We start from the raw sequence: 20961 nt of genomic DNA, 5'->3' as shown, positions 1-20961 counted from the left end.
TTGCCTCATTCTGCACCTCATGTGTCTCTTTCTGCACTTATCTTGCCACTTTCTGTACTTTTTTGCCTCGTTCTGTAGGTCTATTGCCTTTTTCTGGACCTCACTTGCCTCTTTCTGCACTTCTCTTGGCACTCTTTGCACCCGCTCTCTTCTTTCTGTATCCCTCTTTCCTCTCATGTTCCTCTCTTGCTTCTTTCTGCACCTCACTCTCTTCTTTCTATACCTCTCTTGCCTCTGTTTGCACCTTGCTTGCCTTTTATGCACTTCTCTAGCCTCTTTCTGCAATTTTCGTTCCTCTGACTGCATTTTTTGTGCTTCTTTCTGTTCCTCTCTTGCTTCTTTCTGCACTTCTTGTGCCCCTTTCTGCACTTCTGTTGCCCTTTTCTGCACCTCTCTTGCCTGTTTCTGTACCTCATGTGCCTCTTCCTGTACTTCTACTGCCTCTTTATGTACTTCTCTTGCCTCCTTATGTACATCTATTGCCTCTTTCTGCACCTCACTTTTCTCTTTCTGCACTTCTCTTGCCTCTTTCTGCACCTCTCATGCCTGTTTCTGCAACTCACTTGCCTCATTCTGTACCCCATTGCCTCTTTCTGCACCTCACTCTCTTCTTTCTGCACCTTTCCTGCCTATTTCTGCACTTCTCTTGCCTCTTCCTTACTTCTCTTGCCTATTTCTTTACCTCTCTTGCCTCATTCTGCACCTCATGTGTCTCTTTTTGCACTTCTCTTGCCTCTTTCTGAACTTTTCTTGCCTCGTTCTGTAGCTATATTGCCTCTTTCTGCACCTCACTTGCCTTTTTCTACACTTCTCTTGCCTCTTTTTGCACCTCACCCTCTTCTTTCTGTATCCCTCTTTCCTCTCTCTGCACCTCTCTTGCTTCTTTCTGCACCCCACTCTCTTCTTTCTATAACTCTCTTGCCTCTTTTTGCACCTCTCTAGCCCCTTCCTGCAATTCACTTCCCTCTTACTGCACTTTTTGTGCTTCTTTATGTTCCTCTCTTGCTTCTTTGTGCACTTCTTGTGCTCCTTTCTGCACTTCTGGTACCCTTTTCTGCACCTCTCTTGCCTCTTTCATGCGTATCTGCAGACTATTTCTTTGAATCAGATGGAGACTGAACAGTCAGACAAACTAGCTAGTGATATCTCAATGGCGGAAATTAAAACAGCTGTGCTGTCACTAGCGGCCGGGAAGGCGGCCGGAGAGGATTCAATCTCTCTGGTGCTATACAAAGAATGTATCGAGGAGCTAGGCCCGTTATTCAGCAAGGTAATTTCATTTATCGGAACCGGGGGGAAACCTCCCAGCTCGTGGAATACTACGAAAATTGTATTTTTAAAAAAAAGAATAAACCAGCGGATGATTGTGGGTCGTATAGACCCATATCGCTTATTAATACGGACACAAAGATATTTGCTAAAGTCCTTGCAACTCGTCTGGCACCGATAATACCAGATTTTGTGTCTACCTAACAGCATGGGTTTATTCTATGGAGGGACACCACGACTCATGTTAATACCGCCGTGGTTGCATTTGATGTGGCCAGAGTTAGCTCAATCCCACTCGGTTTGATATTGCTAGATGCTGAAAAAGCATTTGACCGAGTGCGGTGGGACTATCTCCGGACTACACTACAAACCTTTGGGATTAAAGGATAATTTTGGGTCAAAGCTATCTATGATCATCCCTGGGCAAAGATTAGCTATGCAGGGCTACAATCTACAATGTTTCCTATATTATGGGGCAATGATTAAGGATGCCCTTTGTCCCCGTTATTATTTGCTTTATCTATGGAACCATTTTTAGTTTCTTTACAGAATCAATCATGTATAATCCTTTTTCTTCAAATCTGAACTTACTGAAAATAACAGTATATGCAGATGATATCGCTGTCTATTCAACAGACGTAGTAGAAGCCATGAAAGGGATTATATTAGAAGCAAGAAGATATGGGGCAGTCTTGGGATATAGATTAAACACAACTAAAACCCAAGTAGTAATGAACTACAAACCATGAATGATGATACAAGGAGTTTGTAAAATGGCTATCTACTTGGGGGTAAAAATCTCTGCTAATTTAGAAGAGGTGGTTACATTGAATTATGAAACTCTACTAAAAGAGACAGTTATCCTTCTGAAAAAATGGCATAAGGTTCCTCTGAGCATAAGTAGGCATATAAATTTAATTAAAATGAAAATTCTTCCTAAATTTCTTTATCTGTTTCGGTCCATTCCTCTACGTATTAATAACTCATTCTTTAAACGTTTAGATGGCATACTCAGTAGCTTTATCTGGGGGTACAAAAAGCACGGCGTGCAATTGAATTATTAAAACTTCCATTTAGTCAAGGAGGTCTTGACTTCCCAGATTTTAAACTATATTTTTGGTCAACGTTTCTGGGTCCGGCCCGTAGCTTAATACATCTAGCCAATAATCTTTTTTATTATGTATTCATGTTAGGAAAAGAAACTAAGATGTTTCTATATAGAGTCACTGACCCCAATTACTACAAACGGGTAAAATTTAAGACCGCACGTGATACTATATTTCAGGTTACTGAAGTTACTTCACCCATCCTACCAAGTCTTCCTGCAAGGGGAAGTAAAACACCTCCACACCCAGGCTACTGTGTATGCTCTGGGAGCAGTTTTCACACATCATTCAGGCCGGGCAGTTTCTGGAGAGCTAATACAAACTACTCTGCAGGAGCTTCTACCACAGATATGGTAACGTTCTAAATGCTGACTTTTCTAAACATTTATTAAAAATACAACTTCGCTATTGAATTTGGCATTTAATAAACATCAAAAAGAGTGGTGGAATTATTTTTCTAGCTGGTCCTAAAAGTTAGATACAGAATTAATATTTGATTCTGCATTCTGGTTTTCTGTATAGGATGGCAAGGCCTGCCACAGTAAAAAAAAAGTTATTTGGTCTTACAACATTAGAGATATGGTGACATCAATTTTCTGCATGTCCCATTTTTAAGTAACATGCACATACCTTGTGGGCTACAAGACATACAATGAGGAGAAATTAATATTTAATAGGTAGGTCTTTGTCTGTCAAAATGGGTTACTTTGACAGGTTCCCCTGCAGGCTTTACACTGCAGCAGTCAGGCTACCTTGGTCGAACTCGAACCATGTTTTGTAGGCCTACTATGGAGTTGGCAAAGTAGGTGATGAATTCCACAAGTGGTATTTAACTACCAGCCCCTGGGTGCATAGGCAATATAAATGTGTCCAATAGGAATAAAGCAAACATAAGGAGATGATGGGGGGAGCGCTGAAACTTTTCAGACACTCAACCCCAGTCACAGGTCTGAGTTAAATCCATCATCGTTTTTTAGCTCACTTCGCCAGTTCGAACACAGCTATATGCAAATCAGTTTTGATCCTGTGCCTCATGGGAACAGTCCAGCCCGAACTGCCAAGCCATGTCTTCCCTGGACCGGAAACAAGCATCCGGGGACCAGTTTCAGGCTAACAGCCCTCATCAGCCAGGCTAGCTTGAATCCAGTGGCAAAGTGAGCAAGGGACTCCCGTCTGGGCATACCTTGCCAATCTTAGGGCAAACAAAGCAAACAAAAGAATATGATGGACGGAGCGCTGAAACTTTTCAGGCACTTACCCCCAGTCACAGACCTTGGGTTGAATCTAAGCTTGAGCGGAAAATCCGTTCCGCTCGCGGATTTCGCGGATTTTCGGTAAATCCGCAATCCGCGAACTCCCGCAAATTTACCGAAAATCCGCGAATCCGCGAGCGGCGGATTTGGTGGGCAAAAGTTCAAGCCTTCAAGCTTGAAGTTGTAACTATTTTAGGATGGCGCCGGCAAGCTGCCAGCGCCATCCTAAAATAGTTACTAAGTTAGCTTCAGTTAGCTTCAACAGGAAGCACTAATAGATAAAATAAAGCAGGTGCTCGAGCACCTGCTTTATTTTATTTATTAGTGCTTCCTGATGAAGCTAATTTAGTAACTATTTTAGGATGGCGCTGGCAGCTTCTCGGCGCCATCCTAAAATAGCTACAGGATGATGGATGGGATGGACAGCTCACTCAAGGGACCCCTGCGCCCTTCGGGGCGATTGCATAGTAACACACACATGGTCGCTGGAACTAGTTGAAGCTCAAATTCAGTGACTCATTCATCAGCCCAAAAACAATCGTGAGCGTCGTCGAGGCTGGGCAGGTGTGCCTTCTTCCCAAATCTACAGTTGAAAATCAGCTGTGATGCTGGATAGAGGCCTTTGCATCCCCCCATTTAAAAAAAGTCAGCAAAATCCGCAAATCCACAAATTTGCGGATTTTGCGGATCCGCGAATACGCAAATTCGCGGATCGTGTATCCGCGAAATCCGCCCATGCTTAGTTGAATCCATCTTCGTTCTTTAGCTCACTTCCCCACCGCAGTTCAGACACTACTATATGCAAATCAGTCTTGACCCTGTGCCTCATGGGAAAAGTCTGGCCCAAACTGCCATGTCTTCCCTGGACTGCAAACAAGCATCCTGGGACCGGTTTCAGACTAACAGCCCTCATCAGCCAGGCTAGCTTGAATCCAGTGGCAATGTGAGAAAGGGACCCTCATATGGGCGTTCCATGCCATCAATTGTTGTTTTTGCATTTTTCACCCTGCGTGGGACGGGTATGCCCAGACGTGGGTCCCATGCTCCCCATACCACTGGAGGCAAGCTATCCTGGCTGAAGAGGGGCCAGAAACCGGGCCAAGGATGCTTGTTTCTACTCCAGGGAGGACCTGGCCTGGCAGTTCGGGCTGGGCTGTTCCCATTGGGCGCAGGGTCAAGACTGATTTGCATATGGCTGGGTTCAAACTGGAATGGCATGGCGAGCAAAAACACAATCAATTTAGGCCCAGATCTTTGTACTGGGGTGAATGTATGATATTGTTCTGCATTCTATCCAATTGTTGTTTTTGCATATGTCACCCCGAGCAGGACGGGTATGCCCAGACGTGGTTTGCGTGCTCTCCATGCCACTGGAGTCAAGCTATCCTGGCTGAAGAGGGGTGAAACCCTGAATCCGGGCCTAGGATGCTTCTTTCCAGTCCAGGGAGGACTTGGCCTGACAGTTCGGGCTGGACTGTTCCCATTGGGCACAGTGTCAAGACTGATTTGCATATGGCTGGGTTCAAACTGGAATGGCATGGCAAGCAAAAAACAATAGATTTAGGCCCAGATCTTTGTACTGGGGTGAATGTATGTCATTGTTCTGCATTCTGTCCATACATTGTGTTTCTCCATTAGGAATAAGCCGGATTAACCATGTTTAATAGGAGAGCACAGGCACTTTACTTCTTTTTAGCAGGGGTACAAAGTTCACAAACCAGCAAAACCAGGGCCCAGAAAAGGCAGAGACATCTGGAGTGACCATGCAGAGAGAGCAGATTTCCCACAGTCATAGTGTGGCAAACAATGAGCACTGAGAAGAGAGCTCAGTGTACAATCATAGTGATAATACACCACTCCGTTATGTGCAGGGAAACATTCAGGATATCTTTGATTCTTTGGCAGGAATACATAAAGCAATGTGTAAAACGACTCCACATTGAATGGCAAGGAAGTACACTCATCAGTTTGGATGAAAGTTGAAGCGCCACAACCCCCATGACTCTCCCCTGGAACAAACAAGAAAGACACTATGGTGGGAATATGCGTTTTGTATTGCATTTTTTTTTATCGGTCAAAGAACCATGAGATATAGTGACCAACTCCTTCAGGGTAATTGTAGACACTGTTTCCAGTACTGTTTTTATGTGGTACAGGCAAGTATATTGTGTGTATTGTAGTCTTATTTTACTTTGGGTAGAAAGTTCAGGTCTAGAGACAGTGTTTGGGATGACCTGGAACGAAGTGGTAGCCCTAGCTTAGGATGACATAACATAACCTTAGGATAACCATATTATTCTTAATCATTCCCAGTGCAGCCAATAAGGAATCCAATTAAGGGTCCCCTAAAGTCTTTTGAAGGTTTGTTACAAATTCTGTGAACTGCTTTTGGAAACCCAATGAAATCTTAATTTTTATTTGTGAGTATAATGCACCAGTTGCATTACAGCTGCAAGTCAGCTCTATAAGCAGAGATATATGCAGGCAGGAATTGGAATACAATGGTTCTCAGAAAAACAAATAACAAAAATGATCGGCTCAACCTGGTAATCATCCATCCGTATGCTGTAATATATTATTTATGCTATATGTCAAGAAGGATCTTTTGGTCTGAAGGAAATCCATTACATTAAATCCATTGAAGATCAAACAAATAAGTGAAAAAGATCTTTTTAAAAGCTTTCTAAAATCTATTAATAAGCTCTGTTTCTGTACACTCATGTATTTTCTACTGCTTGTCTTAGGTTTGTCTATCAGCATTTGCAATGGCTCCAAGCCATGGTATTTGCCATTGATGAGATCAACATGAATGCCAACTTTTTGCCCAACATCACCTTGGGTTTCCACATCTATGACTCATGCGTAATGTTGCGACGCTCACTGGAAGGAGCTCTGTGGATCCTTTCAGGAAAAGACGAGTTAGTAGTGAACTACCGGTGTCAGAGGAAGCCACTGTTGTCTGGAATTGTGGGGGAAGCCAGCTCAACACTCTCCATTGTTCTGGCAAGATTGTTGGGCCTGTACAGATACCCACAGGTTGGTGATTCCTTACATGGGAGACAAAATTCAGCTTGTGGATATTTGAAGATTGACATGTAAGCGTTCAAAATGTTTTGTTACAGCTCTTCCTGCCAGCAGAGCAAACTATAAAGAGATAATCTTTTTTTTAATGAAGAGATAAGACATTAAATGTAAAGTTTTTGATCACTAGTTGTGAACACATTTAATTTGCCAAAGGCCCTTTCAAAGTGAAAAAAGAAATATTGGGGAATTGCGCCAATGCAAAGTCTCTTTTACAGAAGTTCCGGTGGCACAATGCCCTGCACCATATTTACAAATTGGCGTTAAGCCTCTTTGCGTGGCTTTCCTCTGCTTAGTAAATATGGTACACTTTCTTGCAGATATCAGCATGAAAGGCGCTTGCAATGGATGTTTCTATGGGCATTTCAAAACAAGACTCATTGCTTTTTGACGCTGTCCCAGATTTACAAGGATGAGTAAATCTGAGGTAGCACCAAAAACTAACTCCATGCAAGAGCATTGAGGGGATATTCTTTTATTTCTCCTAGTTTCTGCTCTTTCTATTCATTCTGCAGCACATATAGAAAGAGCAAAACACCTTTAAAGATGTTTTATGTGCAGCAAGGTTTCTCTTCCTGTGCATAAACAATAAGTCCCTGCAACACAGGCACCCTTGCACTATGGTGCAATGGTGTCTGTTTTGGTGGTCGACTGTTTCTTAATACGGTGCATCCCAACTTTTTTTAAATGATGCAGTGGCGCACTGCAAACTTGCTTGCAGTGCCTTGCCATTTTCCTTGTAAATATCCCCCATTATGTTTCAGCATGGTATTTATGTATTTCCTTTTGCACTCACATACATTTTATACTGTAGCCAGGTCTGGCGCTGAAATAAACTGCTACAAAATGTGATTTATTAGCAGGCCTCTTGTACCCGCTGAAATGTGGTTCCCAGAAAGTCATTTAAATTAACTATTCTGAAGATATGGCCTGAGGAGATCTCTGTTTGCCTCAGTTACAACATATATTGGTTATTCTTCCCAACAATGATACATGCAGTTCGTCTTTGATGACCCTACATGAGACTCCAGTCATCTATTTTAGCAAACCAGATAATAAGTAACTTTTGTTTTTTCAAAAGAGTAAAGCTTCAAATGTTACTGGGTTAGACACATCTTAGTAAATCACTAACTAAACTGGGATGCTACAATAAAAATAACTGCATAATTCACAACAGAATAAATTCCTTTCATTAATTAACTGCCAGATAATGTTGCCATACACCCTGTTATCCCCTTGAAATAATGAAAGATATGAAAGATATGGTAGTCCTTTCAGTTTTCTATTATGCCACTGAATGATTATCTTCAACAATTATTGCATTGATGACTGGGAGACTCCGGTGATTTATATGTTTTTCATACGTGGGTCACTTGCACACTTTACCACTGGTATCAAGCTAGCCTGGCTGAGGAGGGGTGATACTCTGAAACCGGTCCCAGGATGCTTGTTGCTGGTCAAGGGAGGACATGGCTTATCAGTTTGGGCTGGACTGTTCACATTAGAAGTAGGGTCAAGGCTGATTTGCCTATGGCTGGGTCCAAACTGGGGTAGCTTAGTGAGCAGATGAACGATGATGGATTCAACCTAAATCTGTGACTGGGGGTGAATGTCTGAAAAGTTTCAGCACTCCGTACATTATCTTATTGTGTTTGCAATATTGGTTCATCCTCAATTGGCATACTTAATTTTCTTATAAGTCCCTATTGAAGTGCACTACTTCTGCCCACAGCCTGTAAATAAAATGCTGCTAGTGGGCCTGCAACACTTATTGTGTCAGCAAATTAAGTAACTGTCTAACCATGGATCAGGTCTGCCATTGCAGAGCCAGTGTGTGCAGTTTACACTGCCATTTCGACTGGGCAAGATAAACCTCTTGTCAGGTCCAAACTTACCCTTTTTATACATATAAGCCACCCGTAAGGTAGGTCATGGACAACCCATATGCAGGGCGCAATGTATTTCAAAGACAGGACAAATACTTCTAGGTTTTACATGTCCTGGTTGTGACAAACTCTCAAATTAATTTGTTACTACTGTAAGGCTTATATCCCTAATGATTACTTTATTCTATTGTATAAGTGTAATTCCTAATCATGAAGAGACAGACTTTTCAAGTTTGGTCGAACTTTAATATCCAAGATTATGGTAAAGTCAGAATTTAACGTGCAATTGTGAAAATGCAATTTTTAGAAAGTTAGCATTTTCTTACTATAGCCATTTTGTACCTGCTGCCTGTCTCTGATCATATGTCTGGGGTGGGTGACAGTTGGTATTTGTTTATTCCCCCAATACAGTCACACACAATGGGACATTAGGTATGACATGATGCGCCACCCTGGCAGAATGGGAGGGAGGAGCTGGGCCCAGCCTCACTTATACCTGAATAGACTGTGTCTTGTCCCCTCACAAAGGGCTACATACCCCATGTAGTGAGTCTGGAGTCAGGGCAGGATGGGGGGCCTCTCTGGCACAAATGGGTATAAGTACTGGACCTCAAACACCACCACTTCAGTACACCTCTGAACCTGTGACTACTCTGTAGGAAGAAGAACTGTTGTGCTGCTGAAGGACTTCCACTCTGTTGGACAGCTGCTTTGCTGAACTTCTGCTGTGCTGTGTTGCCCTGTTGTCTGCTGTTCCCCTGCCTGGATGACAAGGACTGGATCTGCATTACTTGAACCCAGAGTGACTCCAAAGACTAGCCGGTTGGCCTCCTGATCTGAAGTCTCAGGGACATAAAAGACTTCCAGCCACCCTGCTTCTGCACCTAGACTCTGCCACCTGTGAGTCTGCCATGCCAAGTGGTGCCACACCAGTGCTGGAGCCTTGGTAGTGGGCATAAGTTGTTTGCGCTAGTGGAATTGACACATCCTCTGCCAAAGTGATGCATCACTGATGCTACACAGATCAGAACTGGCACATGCTGTTGCATGGATTGGACTTTGCACATCCCCTTTGGAACCACCACTGCGCAAAGCTCTTACCAGCGCCAGGTGCTCACATCTCCATCGACCACAGCCTCGATGACCATGATAAAACTCCACATCGCAGATTCCCTGCACATTGGAGCTGACACATCGCCTCTACTTCACAACGCATCCTCAACACTGGTCAAGGCATTGCAAGCCCCATCAACAGGAGCCTTGATGTTGATGCATTAGGAACCCGCACCGCGCCTCGCTCTATCTCAGAACTGGAGCATCGCCTCTGCTTCGCAACGGATCTCCGACCCGAACCCACACAATGTTCATAACTCCGGATTAAGGTACTTTAGTTCAGCTGGCCTAACTAGGTCACTGTAGCTGGCCCACGCTCCATCATGGTCGGTCTGAACTTTTGACTTTGTTCCAGTCCGGTGCAACCAGATATCCCAAATAAGCGCTTATTGCCTCTAAGTGCTATTTTACAGTTTATTCTTTAAAACTTCACAACTCAAGTTCTACTTATTATATTTTAGTCATTTTGATCCTGATTTATTTATTAAGTTAGGCTCTCTTTTTCGAACCTGGTGTGCAATCTTTTTGTGTTGTCTTTTCACTGTTTAATGTTTGAAGTGTTGCAAAAATGCTTTACAACTTGTCTCTAAGTTAAGCCTGACTGCTCAGCCAACAACCCAATTTCTATCATTGTTTTAAAAAAGTGCAGTAACTGGAATGTGCAGAGACATGGAGGAAGATTCTAACTTTTCAAACTCTACGGAGTGCAAAAATAAACATGTTGCATAAATATCTCCTTTCTGCTTGCCACCATGAAGCTAGAAAAACAGAGCAGAAGACAGAAAACATGTTTTGCTTTTGTTCTTTAAACTGCTGCGTTAATTATGCTCCATGGTTCGATCTGCCTCTACCCCTGGCTTCGGACTCTGACAGCAGGCATTGTGATACCAAAACTCAACTCAAATAGGTTTTTACAGTTGAGCTTCTACATCATTTCCTTATAATAGGTGACTGGGAGAGTGACAAGTTGCCTATTACAGAAAAATTTGAGACAGTTTTCTATACAGATAATATTATATGAAACTGTTAAATGATGGAGGTTGTGATTTATTCTTCTCTTTCTTGACAAATATTGCTCTTTAGTGAAAAGGCGGGACCAAACATAAATTATTCAATCTCAGTGAGCAAACAAACTAAGAAGACCTCTTGTAGGAATTACTTTACCGGTAATGCATTAATTAAATCAAGCCCTGGTAGGCTTTATGAGATCACTTATGGGTCTTGCAAGAATGACAGGTGGGCACGTGGTCTGGTATCTATAGATCTTAAAGAGTTTGTATATTTTGCAACAGGAGTGCAGTGGAAGCTTAAAAGCACATTATGTTACAATGCCAATACAATTGCCAATTTGGAGAGATTTTTTATGAAATGTTGTATTGTTATTGAAGCACCCTCAAACGTGGGATTTGGGAAGAGTTAAGCAATCTCCTGACTAGCTGGCAGAGCTAACCAAATAACTGATTGGAAGCCTTGGAGGCCAGAGAGATTTGGTTAAGTGAACTCCCCGGGCCCCTGGTATCAGAGTTGCTGACGAGGCAAGCAAAATGAACATCGAGAGACCAGGGTGCGAGGGTCTGTAGAAACTAGCACACAGCGCCTGGGCAGTTACACTGTGCGAGCCAGGTGTGCTGCCGGGTTATCTCTCATTACAAGATATGAAAAAACAATTCCAGTTATCACCACAGACAATGCCACTTCTGCACAAAAGAAGGGGGATCTCTGACCCAAACTCTCTGCATCTGCAAAAAGCTGATCCGACTATTAAGGTTTTGGCTGCGGCCTATATGGCCTAGCCTTAACACCAGAACCTTTCAAGATGCTGTGCAAGCCTGTTTGAGAGGCGAATCATCAGTGCCCTCGCATCCTCAACCAATGCGGCAGATTTTGAACCAGAATCTCTTTAAGCTAACATGTTGTTGAAAACTTTGCACCTCATTTGGGCCTCGCAATTGACTGAATATTAGACAAAACCCAGCACTATAGGTACTGGGGTACAGTCCAGTAGTGCATGGTATGGCACCTATGGTCTTTATGGTCACAAGGCTAGACAATTTCACTTGTTTTGTAATCAATTTGGCTTTTATCCTATGGGGTCCAAGTCGTTTTTATTCTGCTTACTATTAAATCTTTACACTTCTCGCAGGCCTCAAGTGTGGGGCTTAATCTAGATGTAAGCAAATCATCTACAGCCCTTCAGGCTACAAATACCGATCTCCAATATAGGCCTCTAATTTCTTATCATTTGCTTATCATTTGCTGCAAAAAATAATGCACTTTGGACACTTAGCACTTTATCCCGGCCTCAGCAGTGGACCTCATGATAGAGGTAAACATAGCATGCTTGGCCTGGGGAGGCTAGATAATATTATTTCAAGGCACCCCTTTTAAATCTAAAAATGTTCCACTTTAAATATATAGCACTTTAATTAGAGGCAAATTTAACATTGATAGTTACTGGAAACATTTTATACAAATTGCACTTTATCCTGGCTTAACATGGGTACTCCAGAGAAAAAGCCAACATTTTGCAGTCTTTGGACACAGAGAGGCTTCACTTTTATTTGTCGTTCGTAATCACTATTTGTAGTGTGGTCCTTTAGCACTTATCTGTCAGCCCTCAAACCTACATTGAACTTGGAGAGGAACCTGGATTCCGGTTGTAATGACTTAACCAATTGCTTGGGTTTTCTTTGGAATGATTTTAATTAATTGTTTAAAAAAAACTTATCTATCAAGCTGTCTTTTTTGGCATAATAATGATATGTTGATGTTTAAAGTTAGGAAAGTGCTGCCCTGTGACATTTGCTGAATATACCACTCCAGAGACATGTGGTATGGTGATTTATTATTTGGGGTGGGCAAGTGTTAGACTGAAAGAATAAGCCCACCACCTGCTAGAAGTCACACAAATGAAATAATATGAACCTGTAGTCAATCGTGTGTAACATGCCACTAAGCAGTCAGGCTTAAAAAAAGGCAATGTGTAAAGCATTTAAGTTGAGCACATTCAGGAGAAAAAGACATGCAAAACACAATAAAACTCCACAATTGCTTTTAAAATGAAGAGAAAGATTTTATGATTGAAATAAGACCAACATCTAAAATGGAAGCTATCAATTTTTAATTAATTTTTAAAGATTGAAGGTTAAAGATTGAAATAAAATTAGTAGCAAATAGCAGAGCACAAAGAACCAATGATAGTCTATGGGAGCAGTACACCAGAAGCTAGACACGATTTAAGGCTGAACAAGTATGATCCCAGGTAAAATACAAGACGCTGATTGGTCCTGGTAAAAAACATTTTAAAGTCCGCATCTGAAAGAGACCTTGCCACTCTTTTGAAGAAAAACATTGAAATGTCACCTAATTACCATTGCAGAAAGGGACTCTGTCATTTTGTGAGAAAAAATATTCTCCCCCTGAGTGGGTCACCTGTAAAATTGTATCCACCGCCATGAAAACAAAAAGGCCTGGTACTTGAAGAACATCGGCCCAATTGGAGTTCTGGATCTTTTAGGATTTCTTGCTCAAAGGGTCTAGGTTGATTTTCCTGAGGTCTTGGGGACCGTAGGCATGACAAATCTGCATTCCAATTCGGCATAGAGGAAATGACTGTCCCATATCTTTTTTTCTGGCAGGCCCTGCTGAGTCTCTGCAGGAAAGCTTTTCAAAATATTCTAAACTTTGGATTTCAGAACCTGAGGAGACGGCTCCCATAGTGTTAGGCCGAGGCCAATAGCAAAGTCTAGTCTAGGTCCAGTTACTACTGGTCAGATTGGTATTTCCAGGAAGAGGCCTCTTACAATTTGTTGTGTCCCTGTATCCACTCAGATGCCCAGCCAGCTGACTCTTGGGTAACACTCCTTTGTCATGGGTACAAGAAGAAGCAGGTCCAATCCTTTAGAGTACCTATCATGTTACAGATAGCAGATCCAGTTCTCTTTTGATTTTCTGCAGGCACAGAAAACATTCTGATGCCTTGGTGTGGGTCTAACTTTGTAGTTTTCACCATCCACTCAGTGGGGAACACCCTAAAACATTCCTAGTCTTCCTCTGACAACTGAAGCAAATGTTCTTTAGCTATGACTTAGCCTTTTTTTTAGTAGTTCCTCTGTGCACCACCACAACCAGGCCCAGAATGACTAAGATTACCAACGTTTTCAGCCACAAAAAAATCTTAGGCTCTAAGGGCTGGGGATGTGTATATATTTGTCATATGGAAATCATACTTGTCCTCCCACTTCCTACACTAAAATAACGTTTGAAGCGGCCCCTAGGCCCACAACAAATCAAGAGACAGACATCTACTGAAACACAGCAGTGACCAGATAGGAAATACACAATAATTGTTACTGGCTCCTATTTGATTGCTTTTAAGAGCAAAGGTGTTTTACATGGCCTTAGACAGATATGGCAGGCACAGTTTGACACGGTTGAGCTGACGGAATGCCCACAGATTTTAACCTTAATATTTTGCTGAGCTCAGAGGAGTCATCCTCTGCCCATTCAGGTTTACCAGTCAATCACACTGACATATTGTGTAGCTCCTAGAATGAAGCTCACACCTCTTTCAGGCCAATAACCAGCTGACCTCCTAACAGAGGCTTATAATAATTAGACTCCTGAAGCCTTAGGCAAGGAAGTGGTATTTTTATAAAATTGACTTTCCTTTAATTTTTGTTCGAAACCTGACTTCATCATTGAATTAGATTTTTTAATAACATTGAAAATAGTATTTCTTTATGTTTAAGCTGATCCCATTCCAGAAATAGCAGTAATACCATTTTAGTTTGCCTTCTATCTAGGACAGCTAGGTCTCCCACATTGAAAATAGCTTTGGGGGTCTTATCACTGTGGGGACTGTGGGGACCTGGTAACATTAATTTTCTGTATGTCCCACTTTAAAATATCATGCAACCTGCCTTGTGGTTTCAAGCCCTACAAAGGCGTGACTTCCTGATATTTAAATGAGAGGTCAAAACTTGTAATTACACAATGTGGCATTTTGTGGATCATGTGTAACGTAAAAATCCCCAAATTATTAAAATTACAACAATGTAATTAAAATGTTGCCCAATGCTACATATTACACATGGTACTGGTAATGCATTTTTTTATATTACATATTTTTGGGCCCTTGTTTTAGAAACAGATTTGTTTTTTGCATACATTAAGTAAAATAGTAGACTATTCTTATTTCTCTGATAACCTAAAGTGTTGTATTAGGAAAGCCACATTTTATTTTGCCAAAAACACATCCTACTTGTAGGAGGGATCGAACTGTAAAGCTGCTCTTTCTAAGTTGCAGTTAAAAATGATCATTCATGGGGCATGGCCAAGGCTTGCATGGAGTTGGCCATGAGTTAGCTCAGCGCTGTTGCCCGTACCCTGTGAAGAAGGTGATCCTAAGACCCCCTGACCGGGAAAAGGTTGGTTGTGGGCCTGAAGCAAAGACGGGGGCCGGGCAGACTGGAGCCCCAATATTGCCCTGGGCCAGAAAGCGACCACAGAGCCAATCATCAGAGAAGAACGTGCATGCACAAGATGGCAGTACGGCCATACACTTTAACTTAAAGAGGCTGCCATGGAAGTACATGACCGTCCCTGAGGTAATTTCTTGCTACTTTGAAACACAGAAACAGCGCAGCCCACTCACCCGCAAAGAGCAGAACTTAGGAGGGGTGTGAAGAGCCGCCTGTTTGACAGGAGCAGAGAGGTCCGAAAACAAAGACAGGCAGTAATGCCCTCTCGTGGAAGGAGGACCCGTGTCATGTCACGAGCTGCAGCCTGCATACACCACTAAGCTGTGAGTCCCAGGGGATCATTTGATTTGAGAGTTCCGCGTATGAAGAGGTGATGCGTGACCAGCAAGAGGAGGCTCACGACAACAAGTAAAACATCTGGCCTACTCATGAGGCTGAAGATTCAGAGAACCCCCACTTTTGGAGTATGTAGGGGTGGCTGTAGACTGCATAGAAGACACATATTGGATGGATCCCAGGCATAGTATCCTAGCGATAGGAGGCAGAGTGGCCCGGTGCCTGGTTCTGATTGAGGAGATCAGTTCGGAGGTGGGCAAGTGTCCCCCCAAATTGCAGTGCCTAACACCAGGTAGAATTGACCAACATTGACAGCCAGGATCAACATTGAAGAACCTACGTGGGGACGAGGTCCAGGTGGGAGTACTCATACCCGGGGCACCATGCAGTGACATGGGGAAGGTGAGGGGGTTAGTCTACTTTTGCCCACCCTCTCTTCCACTGGATGAGATACTAGTGGATCAAGCTCTCTAACTGACATCCTTCAATACAGCTGTGGTGCCTATCGGAGACGACCCCCACTCCATCCTACAGTGCATCGACTGCTGGATGAGGAAGAGAGAGGAATGGGATTCCTACATGTGGTGGCAACAGTTGCCTGTACCCTGACTGGGGTTGGTAAAATTTAGTGCATGGAAGAACCAGAGAGGATAAAGCTCTGCAGTGGTGCTTGAGTAGGAGAGAAAACTCACAGTGGTGTCACTGGACTGATACATTGTTGTGAGACCTTAGCTAAGGGGACCAGCAAGTGGGGGTGCTCATGCCTGGGGTTCTGCCTGTGAAGACGGGACTTGGGGTGACTGTGCGAACCTGGGGACACCAGGCACTCTAAAAGGAGCAGCCTGGTGGTGGTTGAACCAAACTTGGATACCAGGCAACGGAGCCGGGGAGGTGCCGAAACATACAACAGGACCCTGACTGACAGGAAGACCATGGTGAGGACTAAAGGGCTCAAGGCCCCGCTGGACATGTCACACTATATGGGGAATGAAATAGCACCACAGATGGGCTCCCCAGACCGCAACCTGGTGTCCTACATGGCTACTATTTCAGCAATGATCCAAGACACAAAGAGAGACCTTAAACTTAAAATAGACACAGTGACCCAGGATGTGGCTCTTCTCTGGGCTGAGCACAGGAAGTTGGAAGTTGGTTGACCACATGGCAAAGATGGGATCCAAGCTAGCTCTGACACAGTTGATAGTAACCGAGTAGTCTGCTCTGCTACAGCGGATGGAGCAGGAGATGGCCTGGCTACAGGAGCAGTTGAGGGATGCAGAAAGCCACTCCCACGCCAATAATATTCGACTGGCAAGCCTTCTTAGCAAATTGGAGGAGTGCCGCTCCTTGTTAATGGATGTGGTCAAATTGGACTACATAGCAAAAGCAAAAAACCCTCTACGAAGCAGGGGATAAGGCAGAGAAACTGTTGGCATGGCTCAGCAGGAGAGTCCAAGGAGCACATCATGTACGAGAGATTCAAGAGCCCAATGGAGGTCTAGCGGTAGACTTTTAGGCTATTGCAGAGATGATGGCAGCATACTTGAGGGATTTCTATAGAAGTCAGACACAATCAACTGAGAAGGATATGCATGGACTACCCCATCCACAGCTAGGTCATAAAGTGTCACTAGAGCTTGAAGGTGACTTGACTGTGGAGGAGGTGCAGTGAGTATTGACCCAGCAGCAATGGAGGTGCAGTGAGCATTGACCCAGCTGCAATCAAGGAAAGTGCAATGATCTGGTGAGCTCCCCTTGGGTGAAGGTGGAGTGAAAGTCTCATTTAGAGATGTCGGGTCTGCCTGAGTGGGCGTGTGTGACCACTCGGTCGATGGCAGCCAGTAAGGGCATCCAAGAGGACCTGGAGCCTGAAAGGGTGGCCCAGGTGCCTTCCAGAAAGAGAAGAGGCAGGGGGAATGGGAAACCAGCCCAAAGTTCCCACGTTCCAGGAGGAGGCAAACCTTGAAGGGGTGCCCTGGAGCCTACAGGGGAACAAGAGGACAAACTGGGGGGCCTGCCTGAGCTGACCCATTGGCAGCAAGAAGGAGGCCCCTCTAGGGAAGAATTCTGCCAGGAGCAGCAGAAGTGCCCTTCTCTTTTTTGGTTTGAGACAGCTGGCTGCAAAACAGGCAGCATGTGATCAGTCTGGATCACATTGGATTTTCTGGGAGAATGGTCTCCTGTATAGCGAGCCTAAGGTTGCTGAGCCTGGGTCAGCCTCTGTGCTGGTGGTACTCCTCGGTCTGGCTCAGGATGTGCCTTTGACAGGACATTTGGGGCAAAACAAGACCTTATAAAGGCTTGTCACCCACATTTACCAGCCCCAAATGTGTTAGAGTTCTGATACTCATTGCAGGTCTTGCTAGACTTCCCAGGCAAGTGGTAGGAGTGGGAGCAAGTATAAGGCTCCTCTCCAACCTTTGCCTGTGGTCAGCACCACCTTTGAGAGGGTAGGTATTGACATTGTGGGTCCTCTGGATCCCGAGACAGCCATGGGCAACAGGTTCATCCTGGTCTTGGTGAACCACGCCACGTTGTACCCGGAAGACATCGCTCTCCGGACTGTGATGGCCCCGTGGTGGATTGCACATTGATTGGGCTTTTTTCCCATGTGGGGTTCCCCAGAGAGGTGGTGTCCGACCATGGTACCAACTTCATATCTAAGTGCATGAATTCCCTGTCGCAGGAGTGCAGAGTTACCTACTAGTCCACCACTTCTTACCATAACCAAGGTAATAGACTGGTTGAGAGATTCAACCGGACCCTGAAGGGCATGACTATGGGTCTTGGCGAATGCATGAGGTGTAAGTGGGGCATGCTCTTGCCCTGCCTTTTGTTTGCTTACCGAGAGGTACCACAGAAATCCTTAGGGTTCAGTCATTGTGAGCTCCTGTACGGGCATCCTGCATGAGGACTTCTAAGTCTGGTCAAAGAAGGCTGGGAGAAAGCTCCTGTAAACCTACTCAGGATGTTTATAGCTACATGCTGGGCTTTAGGAACCAGACTAAGTGCTTCAGACAACAGTCAACTATCTCAGGCAAATCTTTAATCCAGCCAAGAGGAGATGAAACGTTGGTATGATCAGAATGCCACTCTGATTGAGTTTCAGCCTGGACAGAAAGTGTGGGCCATAGCCCCAGTGGAGTCTTGTGTACTCTAGGATAAGTGGACCGGATCATGGAGGTGGTGGAGCACTAGAGTAAAGACACCTACTTGGTGGACTTGCTGTCTCCAAGGATCTCTTTGCGGGTCCTGCATAATAACCGCCTAAAGTCCCACTTGGAGAGGTCCGAAACGGGCATGCTCCTTGTGACAGAAGCGGAAATGGAGGAGAAGCCTGAGCCTCTTCCTGACCTCCTGTCTGCAAAGGAACACAATGGGTCAGTGGATGGTGTAACATTTTCCCCTACTCTGACTCCTGAACAGCAGAGTGACTGCTGCCAACTGTTCGGACAGTTTGCTGCTCTGTTCTCCATGACCCTTGGTGTCACTCAGTGGTGTGTCCATGGTGTTGACACTGGGGACAGTCCTCCTGTGAAGCAGAACATTTACAGAGTGACTGACAGGGTCAAGGCTTGCATCTAGGAGGAGGTCTCCAAGATATTAGCGATATGGGTGTTTGAGCCCTCAAACAGCCCTTGGCCATCCCAGTGGTCTTGGTCCCAAAGGCTGCTGCACCCGGTGCCATGCCAGAACTCTGGTTTTGTGTGGACAACTGAGGGTTCAATTCAGTCACCAGGACTGATGCCCCATCCCCAGAGCTAATGAGCTCATAGATCAGTCGGGAGCTGCCCGGTACTTCAGCAAGTTTGATTTAACGTCTGAGTATGGGCAGATTGCCTTAACTGATGGGGCAAAGGAGAGGTCAGCATTCTCAACACCAGAGGGGCACTACCAATTCCGGGGGATGCCCTTTTGGTTGAAGAATGCCCTTGCCACCTTTCAGAGGTTGGTCAACCAGGTATTGGCCAGACTGGATTTGAGTGCTGCCTACCTGGATGACATCGCAGTGTTCAGTGCCACTTGGGAGGAACATCTGCACCACCTCTGGGAAGTGTTGAAGTCTCTGCAGAGGGCAGGCTTCACGATCAAGGCAAGTAAGTGCCATATTGGGCAGTGTTCTGTAGTGTACTTGGGTCACCAGGAGGGGAGCCGCCTGGTGGCGCCCCTACAGCCCAAGATTGATAGCATTCTGGCTTGGGAAGCCCCCAAGACCCCCACAGAGGTGAGAGCCTTCTTAGGACTCACCAGGTATTAAAGGAGATTTGTCAAGGGGTATAGCACCATTGTTGCCAGCTTGACAAAGCTGACTTCTAGGAAGCAGCCAGGAAGGTGAACTGGACTGACACCTGTCAGAAGGCGTTTGATGCCCTGAAATCGGCCATGTGCATGTCACCTGTGTGTCAGGCGCCCAACTTCTCAAGGTAATTCATTGTAGGGACAGATGCTTCAGGGCATGGTGTGGAAGCGGTGCTCTCCCAGCGGAATGAGGAGGGCCTAGATCAACCTGCAGCCTTCATTAGTAAGAGGTTACTTCCACAGAAACAGAGGCAGAGCATGATTGAGCATGAGGCATTTGCTGTGGTCTGGGTGCTGAAGAAGCTAAGGCCAGTGTTGTTTGGGACTTACTTCCAGGTTCAGACAGAACACAGGCCCCTCAGATTACTGATGCAGATGAGGGGTGAGAACCCAAAATTGTTGAGGTGGTCCATTTCCATAAAGGGGATGGACTTCAGGGTGGAACACCCCCTGGTACAGAACACGCCAATGCTGATGGTCTGTCCAGATTTTTTCGCCTTAGTGAAGAGAACTCCCAAGAGGGTGGGGAGTCCTCCCCACATTTCAGCTGGTGGGGGCACTCGTTAGACCTGTCACCATTGGCATGAGTCTCCCCTGTGTTTTTGCCTTTGCCTCAGTGCTTCCTTTGTAAATTGTTGTTATGGATTGATGATTCCATGACTGGCATATTTGATTTACTAACCAGACCCTAGTACAGTGCACTCTGTGTGCCCAGGGCCTGTCAATCAAATGCTGCTAGTGGGCTGAAGCACTGATTGTGCTACCCACATAAGCAGCCTGCAAATGTAACTCTGGCCTGCTATAGAAGAGCCTGTGTGCAGTCTGGGACTGCCATGTCGATTTGGCAAGGGCACACACTTGCCAGACCCTAACATTCCCTTTTCTTATATATTAGTCACCCCTAAGGGAAGCCTAAGGTACCCCTGTGGGCAGGGTGTATTGTATGTGAAAGGTATGACATTCACTGGTGTGTGTGGCATGTCTTGATATTGAATTACTGTCAATTTTGTTTTTCACTATTGCAAGATTACCTGTTTATGTTTATAACATCTTAAAAACATAACCACCCCTGGGAACAAGGTAGAAAAATACCGTTTGATATGCCTGAACTCAGGAGGTTAAAATACATCTTTTA

The 20961-nt window shown here is 44.6% G+C and overlaps 1 protein-coding gene across 1 annotated transcript in view; it reads left to right on the top strand.

Annotated features, from left to right (window-relative positions):
- Positions 1-20961, top strand: part of LOC147678523 (vomeronasal type-2 receptor 26-like) — a 78744-nt gene that overhangs the window by 22792 nt on the left and 34991 nt on the right. Inside the window, exon 2 of the mRNA XM_086945668.1 lies at positions 6373-6664. Within this exon, the coding sequence (XP_086801794.1) occupies positions 6373-6664 (292 nt within the window). The remainder of the gene's footprint in view (positions 1-6372; positions 6665-20961) is intronic.

Source organism: Lissotriton vulgaris, chromosome 12, assembly GCF_964263255.1.
Source record: "Lissotriton vulgaris chromosome 12, aLisVul1.2, whole genome shotgun sequence".
In the NCBI taxonomy this organism is placed as follows: domain Eukaryota; kingdom Metazoa; phylum Chordata; class Amphibia; order Caudata; family Salamandridae; genus Lissotriton; species Lissotriton vulgaris.
This window is presented reverse-complemented; position numbering and strand designations above follow the sequence as displayed.